At 53.4% G+C, this 8,962-nt stretch overlaps 1 protein-coding gene across 1 annotated transcript; it reads right to left on the bottom strand.

The window, feature by feature from the left end:
- Positions 1-3,690: 3,690 nt before the first annotated feature.
- TRIM50 (tripartite motif containing 50) lies at positions 3,691-8,958 on the bottom strand (the record flags this gene model as incomplete). The annotated part of the gene is made up of 6 exons (XM_017738115.1): positions 3,691-4,641; positions 5,142-5,254; positions 5,798-5,820; positions 5,924-6,154; positions 7,964-8,059; positions 8,686-8,958. Coding segments are annotated over 6 exons (1,308 nt in total), but the record flags the coding sequence as incomplete, so codon positions are not given.
- Positions 8,959-8,962: the final 4 nt, after the last annotated feature.

The raw sequence follows: 8,962 nt of genomic DNA, 5'->3' as shown, positions 1-8,962 counted from the left end.
TTGCTGTTACTGCCATAGTTGTTGTTGTTTTGTTTGACTGGTTATATACATATATATATAGAGTAAAGAACTGTTATTCCTATTTCCCACATCTTCGCCTAAAGGCTCTTGATTTCAAAATATAATAACTTGGAGGGAAAAAGGGTTATATCTGCCACTTCAAGGGGGGCCTCTGCCTTCCTTAGCAGACACCTGTCTTTCAAAACCGAGACAGGTGCTCAAGCAGGTGGACACCAGAATCACAGAATATGCTGAGCTGGAAAGGACCCTAAAGCCCAAGGCAGCAGATGAAGAGGAAAGTGGGGCTGGGACCAAGAGGAGGGTGGTTTTCTGGGGAGTTTTCTCTGGATTCAGATCAAAACAAGAACAATGCTGTCAAGGGTTTCAGAATTTGTAGACTAGTCATCCTGAAACCAGAGTGTGATATTTACTGAATGTTTTGTACAAGGTATATAAAAATAATTATTTTTTTGGTTTTTGGGGGTTGTTTTTTTTTTGTTTTTTTGGTTTCTTATTTATTTTGACAAAAGTCCTGGGCAAGCTTAGCTGTGAACAAAAATTCAATCATTACTATGATAAGAATATCATTATTATAATATATGTGCACATCTCTCTATATTCGCTGTTTACATCACTCTAGTGTGTCTGTAGGCATTTTGAGGCACAACAAATGTCAGAGGAGTTGGAGGCTGGAGTCCAGCACCTCACAGAAGGAGCAGCTGGACTGTGCTGATGAGGATGTGGATTGAAGCCAGTCAAGGTTCATGGTCTGAGCTTTTACATCTCCACTTTTCAGAGAGGAATTAGATATGTTTGTGCACCCAGAAGTGCCAATTCCATGCCTTCCTCCCCATCCCAGGGCCCTGGTTTGCCACAGGGAGGGGAGGCTCAGTCCCGCATCCAGAACGGCTCTTCCCAGAGACACCACGAGCAGGGGGTGTGTCACTTCTGAGGGGCCAGAACCCAAAAATATAATGTAAAAGGGGATGGGTTTGTATGCTGCATACAAAAGTAGTGTTTTCCTAAAGTGGTGAGATATCCCAGACTTCCAGGGCTAAGGAAGACACAGAAGTATTACAGAAGAAATTGTGCCTGGCTGTCACCTTCCCTTTGACAGCCAACAAAAGGCAGAAGTGGCCACAAGGACCCAAAGGAGTTCTGCTGAGTTCTTAGAAAGACACAGACAGTGACTCATATCCCCCTGAGATGACGAAGCATTTTCTTCTAGAAGGGAAAGATGCAACATTTCTGAGAAAGCACATTTCTAAATCTGCAGCTCTGTTAACTGTGCTGAATCTTAACAGGGGACACTGCCAGTGCCTCGGAGTGGCCAAACTGCCTCAGGAGCCCAAAAATGTTACTTTAATCTACTGATTGCTCAGAAAAACAGTAACACCCAATCCATGGTCACTCTGCCAGATGTGGAATCCCAAGGGATTTCTTCCTTCAGCCAAACCACACGCCTTGAACAGAACAGTCTTTGGCTGGGGTAATAGTTGGATTCGATGACCTTAGAGGTGTTTTCCAACCTGAACAATTCCATGATTCTATGATTTTCTGCTGTGCTGTGCAGCCATTCCTCTGGATGAGGCTGAGCAGGATCTGGTCCTTGCAGGACAGGGTCTGTGTGGAGGCCAGAGCATTGCCACTGAGGACAGGGACAAACTCCACTTGCCGTGACTTAGACAGAAATCCTGATGCAAAACACCGCAGGATCAGTTTCAAGGTAGCAGGGAGCTCCCAAAGCCAGGTCCCAGTGCTCCCAGCTGCTCTCTAGCTCCCCACTGCCAACCAGTCTGGGCATCAGAGGGCAGACTGGTATTTGCCCCAAGCAGTTCCTTAGTAGCAGGTGATGCAGAGTCCACCAGATGGAAAATCTGGGAGCCTACTCAGAGCTATCTCATACTTTTGACCTCCACTGTCCTTCCCAGGAAAGGCAGATTCATGACTTCTAGAAACACTTCAGATCCTGCACTGGGGTGAGTTCACATCCTTTCTGCTCATTCATTTCTTCCCCCATTTGCAAGGTCTCTGAATTGTTGCACTTCCTTCTGCTTCTTCTGGAAACCCTTTACCCCCCCAGCACTGCAACAAGTGCCACTTGTCTGTCACCTGCTAGGGCCAGGTTGCTCTGGACAGTTTCTATTCCATCACCTCCTACCACCCCTGGTTCAGTGACATTTACCCTGGTTCCTTCACTGCACAAAAGGTTTCCGTGGCTGTCCTCACCACTCCCCCCACCAACTGCCTCTGTTTTCAGCCCTTTGTCAAGGCATCAAAGGTCATGTTCTTCCTTATCTCCTCAGGCTCCATAAACCCCCTCCCCATGGAGCGGATGTAGGGTCACAATCTCCATGTGATACCTCCAGGGTGTCAGTGCACTGCAGGACCCACTGAGACCCATCACCCTTCTCCTTCCTGGGACATGGCAAAGCTGTGACTGAGCTTGTCTCACTGGTCTGTTCTCTCTGTTGTGCAGCCTCCAAAAGAAAGATCCTGAAGGAGTGTGGGACTCCCCAAAACACAGCAAAACTCAGCCAAGAGGAACTGCTCTCCCAGTCCAGCTAATTTTTCACTAGAAGACTCCTAAAGCACCATCCAGGATATCCCCAGAGAATCGGCGAGAGACAATTTACAAGGGCCTGAAGTGACAGGACAAGGGGGAATGGCTTCCCACGGCCAGAGGGCAGGGTTAGATGGGATATGAGAAGAAATTCTTTCCTGTGAGGGTGCGGAGGCCCTGGCACAGGGTGCCCAGAGCAGCTGTGGCTGCCTCTGGATCCCTGGAAGTGTCCAAGGCCAGGTTGGACATTGGGGCTTGGAGCAGCCTGGGACAGTGGAAGGTGTCCCTGCCCATGGCAGGGGTGGAATGAGATGAGCTCTGAGGTCCCTTCCAACCCAAACCAGTCCAGGACTCCGATAAACTGTGCTGAGCATTTCAGACTGTGTTTACCAAATCTCATTTTATTTGAATTGAATCAGACTTCAAATTGAGCAGCTTCTTGATTTCTGTCTGAAAGACATGATGCACAGCCACTCCAGCTGGTATTCCAGGGCTGGTGGCCCCCCAGGGCAGTGTCTCCTGCCTCCTGATCCTGTGCAAAGGGACCATGGCCCCACTGAGGTTCAGATGAGCTTTTCCTCCAGTGACACACTGGCAGCCCGCTCAAGGCAAGAGCCTTGGGGCAGCAAGACAGCCTGGAGGAGAAGGGATGTCTCAGGGGATGGAGAGACGAAAGGTGAACTTTGGAGACAGAGTCTGGGCTATTTTTCTTTCCCTGGTTTCCCTTGCAGCCCTGAAGTACCCATGCCCTGTGGAGGGCAGTTCCCCACTCTTGGAGGTTTCCCACCCACGGGGTTTTGAAGGGGGGGTGGAGGGGCTGGAGCTGCCAGACCTGGAGGGGATCTTCTGACCAGGGCACCAGAGAGAGCAGTCCAGGGAACACCCACACCCACAGAGACGTCCTCTCTCTTCACCCCAGGCCCCAGCACCACAAGGCTGGAGTGAAGCCGCCCCCAGCCACTCCCAAATCCCTGCCTGGAGGGTGCTGCTGTGTCCCATGGACAGCACAGTGGGATCTCTCAAGGACCCTCTCTGGGCTGGAGAGGACCAGGTCCAGCAGCACCCTTTGCCTTCTGAGATGTTTTGGAGTAGCAGCACCACAAATGCACACCATTAACAACACAAGGCTCCCCAAATCAAGCCTTTATTGCCTTATTCCAGCACAATTCACACCAAAGTCAGCACTACACGGCAGGTTGAGCACATACCCTTCCCCAGCAGCCTGTGAGATGAGCATCAGGGCATCAGTGACCAGGGGACTCCCCTGTCCCCGTCAGTGGCACAGAGGGTTATGGCACATCCCTGCTGCAAAGTGCCTTCCCAACATGTGGCACGTGGTGGTTATCACACGTGGCAGGGCACCCCAGCAGCCAGGACCATGTGAGAATCCTGCCAGGACACTCACCAAGGCACTGAGGTGTTTCCCTACTGCTGCCCCACTCACAGGGAGAAGCTGGTTGGGCTCCCAGGTCTCTGCCCACCAGTGACAAACCAGGGCAGCCACTGTCACAGGATGATGCATCCAGTCCCCTGGGGGTCCCTGACCCAGGAGATCACCAAGGGTTCTGCATTTCTGCCCCCCAAAAAGGCACCCAGGAAAAAGAGAGGCCGGAGATTGCCCGAGAACTTGTCAGTGAAGGTGTAAATGTGGGAGCGGTCGCTTACGCTGTAGAAGGAGACTTCTCCCGCCTCGTAGTCCAGGAAGATCCCGACGCGCCGGGGTCTCACACTCAGGGTCAGGGGGGACACAGGGACGGTCAGAGCCTCGTAGGTACCCCCGTTTTGCAGCCGCAGCACCCAGTAGCCATTGTTGGGGGAGAAGAGGACAGTGCCTTTGCGGCCAGCAGCCTCCCGGCACAGCCCCAGGCCCCACTCGGGCTTGTCTCCCACCTGCACCTCCCAGTAGTGGCGGCCCGAGGAGAAGCCCGGGCGGCCCAGCACCACCGGGGTGGTGCCAAATCTCTTGGGGTTGTCAAAGAGGGACAGAAGCAGCTTCTTGCTCCCGCGCCGGACACTCTTGAGGTCCTCGGACACAGTGAGGTCTGGGTGCGCCGTCTCTGGGTCCAGAATCACGTCCACTGGAGAGAGAGAAGGGTGGAAGGATGGACAAGGCTTCAGGCATCTGCAGGCACGGACACAAGCAGGTGCCTGTGACCTGGATGCTGGGCTCTCCCAAACCATCCTGCCTCCCACCATTATTTGCTCGTGGTTCTTCACAGCTCCCAGTGCTGCCTGGCAGTGGGGAAGTGCAATATAGAAAATCAGCCACATCAAAATATTTGGTGTCCAGCTGCAGAGCCAGGGCAGAATGAGGGCAGCTTCAGAAAGAGCCAACACTGAAAGCAAAAGGTCATGGACAACACGGTGCTTGAAACCCCTGAGGGACATCCTGGGCTTCAGGGTCCCCTCACAATCCATCCAAGACCACAACAAAGGTCTTCCCACCATGAAACCAGCCTGTGCACAAACTGGGAGCAGCTGGACAAAGCTTGTTGGAAAAACCTCCCTGTGCCCCAGGGTACTGGGGGAAACCAGAGCCCAAATGTGCCAGGAGCTGGCACAAAAGCAGCCCCCTTACCTTTGAACTTCTTCAGCATGTCCCTCATACCCAGGCAGCGCTCAGGAATGCTGTAGTTTTCCTTCAGGGTCACAGACACAGCCTGGGGGGATTGGAACTTTACCCCTTCACACCTGAGAAGAGAGGGATGTCCATGGGCTGTATCCAGAGCCTGCACCATGGCCCCTCTCTTCTGGGGAGTGGAGTTAATGCCCTTTTGTTGGCTCCATAGATCCATCGCCTCCCTGGAGCTCTGGCTGGGAAGAGCACTAGGGATAATTACTCGCATATTGGTAACCCAAGTGAGATCAGAGTTAAACAATACAGGGAGCAGGAGTACCAGGCCTGGGGAAGGAAGGAGCAAAGCCACTGGGCAGCACATCCCTTAGGAGGGGACACATCTCTCATGTCACAAGCCAGGCAAGACCTTGGCTCTGAGTCCCTTGTGAAAGAGGATGGATCCTCTGAGGGATTGTCTCTGTCCCTCCTGTGTCTATCCCAGGAGGACCAAAGCAGATGCTGGGCAGGGAGGACGGGATGGAACAGACACAAACATCTGCCTCAGAGCCTGGAGGCAGCCTGGAGGACAGTAGGAGGAACAGCCATGGTGCCTGCCAGAAATAACCATGGGTACCTGCCAGGAGTAATCAAGGCACCTACCAGCAAAAATCACCCACCTGCTCAGGATGCTTTTCATGTCCTAGAAGATAACAAAAATGATTCTAGGTTTGTCTGGGCCAAGCACCCACCCAGGTGACAAAGGCACTGGGGCTGAGTTAGTGGTGCTGGTGGCAAAGCCTGACCTTGAGCAGCCCATCAGCTGGCTGCTGGCTCTTCTCCTTTATCTCCAGGATCAGCTCCTCCAGCAAGCACTTCTCCTCCACCAGCCTGGCCAGGTTTTCATTGATCAGCAGCAGAATCTGCTTCTCCTCCTCCTCCAGCTTCTGGAGCAGGAGCTTCTCCTCATCAGCCAGCAGCCGATGCAGCTTCCCAAACTCACTTACAATCCTCTCCCGCTTTTTCTTCACTGTCTCCTTGGGATAAGAAGATTCGTGGGGTGAACATTACCCAGGCAGCCGAGACAGAGCCGGATGCTCCAGCATCCATGCCCAGCATCAGGCCCTGGGAAAACACTGCATTTTTGTGATAAGTGCATGAATTTAAAAACCAGCTGGAGGCAAACTTGTGCTTCCACCTCACTGGAGTTCCTGCTTCACATCCTCAGTTTACCAGCAGCAGGACTTTGCCTAGGGCATTTCTGCTCAGCTGGACCCCAGACGTCTGGGGTGTGTTGGGCTGCAAGGAAGTGACCTCAGGTGTCGGGGTAGGTTTTTATTACAACTCATACCTCCAGCCAAATCCAGGCTAATTCACTGCTTGTGCAGATGGAAAATGCTGGGAAAAACCCCAGTAAAGGGCAAGAGGTGGAAAAACCATAAAATCATGGAGTGGTTTCAGTTGGAAGGGACCTTAAAGACCATCTGCTTCCACCCCTGCCATGGGCAGGGACACCTTCCACTAGATCAGGCTGCTCCAAGCCTCATCCAACCTGGCCCTGGACACTTGTAGGGATGGGGCAGCCACAGCTTCTCTGGACAACCTGTGCCAGGGCCTCACCACCCTCACAGGGAGGAAATTCTTCCTTATCTCTAATCCAAATCTCTCCTCTTTTAGTTTAAAACAGTTCCCTCTTCTCCTCTCTCTGCCATGTAAAGAAGCCCCAGGGCTGTGGAGGGCTCCCTGGGTCTCACTATAAGGTGAAGAGCCAGCAATAGGCAGGCTCTGCCAGTGCTTTAGGGTTTTTCACCTCATCCCTAAAAACTAGCTGGAAACCTGGAGCTGCAGAAAGACACGCTGCGGTGAGCTTGGGCCAGGAAACCTCAGAACAAAGAAGATGAAGGACAGGAAATTGAACTTCATTTTTTTTCCATCCAAGTACATCACTCCTTGGATCTGAGTCATGAAGACTTGATAAGCCAGAATAGCCTCTTCCCCCCACTATCCACAAGGGACTTCTTGCTCTTTTTGCTCTAAAAGCACAACCAGAGGAAGCTGGAGGCAGCTGAGCCACGGCCCTGAGCCTTGACTCAGGCAGATGGGGGGACAGTGACACAGCTCTCACAGTCTCTATCCCCAGCCCCATCCCAGCCCCAGGGGGGACAGAGGGCTCACAGGGACTTCCTCAAAACCCAACACCACTTGCCTGGACTGCCACAGGCAAGAGAGCTGAGCAAAAACTAGGGGAGTTCAGAGAAGCCTGTTTTCCCTGCCAGAGCTGATTAACCATCAGCTCACATTCAGGGCTGGATAACTCATCCAGCAGTTTAATTTCCTTTTCTACAGTAACTTTCACTTTCCAGCTTTCACCCCAAGGGACTTGAAACGCAGCTGTTTGCTGGCATCTGCTCTTCCCAGAACTGTCTGGAGTCGGGCAGAGGTGCAGTAATTCAGCTTTTTTTTTTTCTTATGAAAACACTTCTGGTTCCTGTTGTTGTGGAGCAGAGCTCACCACACAGCTCATGCCTGACTTGGAACTCAAGCACATGTTGTAAAACAAAGGGCAATAAAAAATAGCCCATGTCTCCTTGTTTAACCAGCACAAAGTCCTCATGATTCCAGGGAATCTGGCATGCTGCTCCTTGCAAACCTTTTTATGGAGCCACACATAGTTACTGAGCCTGGCTTCCAGCATTGCTCCTACATGTGACAGCAGGACACGGGGACATGTCCAAGCCTGGAGACTATGACAAATCTGTGTTCCCAGACAAGACCATTCAGGGTGTTTTTTTAAAAATCCTGATATCTCTGAAGCTCATTCTTTAAGAATTAAGACAGGCACCTGCCTTGCACTCCTGGGTTTTCATCCTTTCTGCTGACTCACGCTTCTTCACCTCCTCCACTTCCTTTGAAAGATTCTCCAGGGATTTCTGGAGTTTGACCTGGGAAGAGGAAAAATGGGCTCAGCTCACCCCACCCAGCACTGCAGGTTGGCTGGGTCCCCTCTGCCTGGGGGGAGACAGTGACCCGGTGCCAGGCGGTGCCAGCACTGGCACCCGAACCAAGCAGCTGCGCTCTTCATTCTGCTCGCAGCATTAACCCTCCCCGTGCTCCTCAGGTCTACCCTATGTTTTTCCTCACTATTAAGGTTCTGGAGTGCAAAGTGACAGCCCTCCTTCAACGCTGGGATGAAGGGTGGATGGTGGTACTTCCAGGATCACTGCTGGGATGTGGGGTTTGGGTGCCAGCATCCCTCCACCGAGGCAAAACGTCCTCAGGGACCCAGCGGCTCAGCTTCTCCAGGGGTTGTGAATGGGCAGGGAGCCAGGCTGCCTCCCTGAACTGGGTGGACAGGGTGAGCCTGGGTCCATCGACAGTTTGGGAGACAAGGCGGGTTCAGCCTTATCCCTGCAGCGAGGGCGGCTGGGGGGGCGTCACCGTCTGTGCCACCCCTTCTCTGTTCTGCCAGCGGTGCCACTGGGCATGCTGGGGTCCCGGTGGCCGCACGCCCCCGTGCCAGAGTGCCTCGGGGCAGGACGGGGACCCCCGGTGCGCCACCGTGCCCTACCTTGTACACGTGCGCCGCCTCCTCGATGGGGTAGACGGTGTGCGGGCGGTGCTGCAGGGACTCCCGGCACACCACGCAGATGGGCTCCTCGTCCTCCTCGCAGAACAGCTTCAGGCGCTCGTCGTGCTGGGGGCACAGGGGGGTGCCCGGCTCCAGCTCGGGCCCCAGGCCGCCCCGCAGCCCCAGCTGGCGGATGCTCTCCACGATGTTGGCCAGCTGCCTGTTGGGTCGGAAGCCGCTGCGGTGGGCGGGGGGCCGGGGCCCGGGGGCGGGGGAG

The sequence above is a fragment of the Corvus brachyrhynchos genome, unplaced genomic scaffold (assembly GCF_000691975.1).
Source record: "Corvus brachyrhynchos isolate BGI_N302 unplaced genomic scaffold, ASM69197v1 scaffold137, whole genome shotgun sequence".
In the NCBI taxonomy this organism is placed as follows: domain Eukaryota; kingdom Metazoa; phylum Chordata; class Aves; order Passeriformes; family Corvidae; genus Corvus; species Corvus brachyrhynchos.
This window is presented reverse-complemented; position numbering and strand designations above follow the sequence as displayed.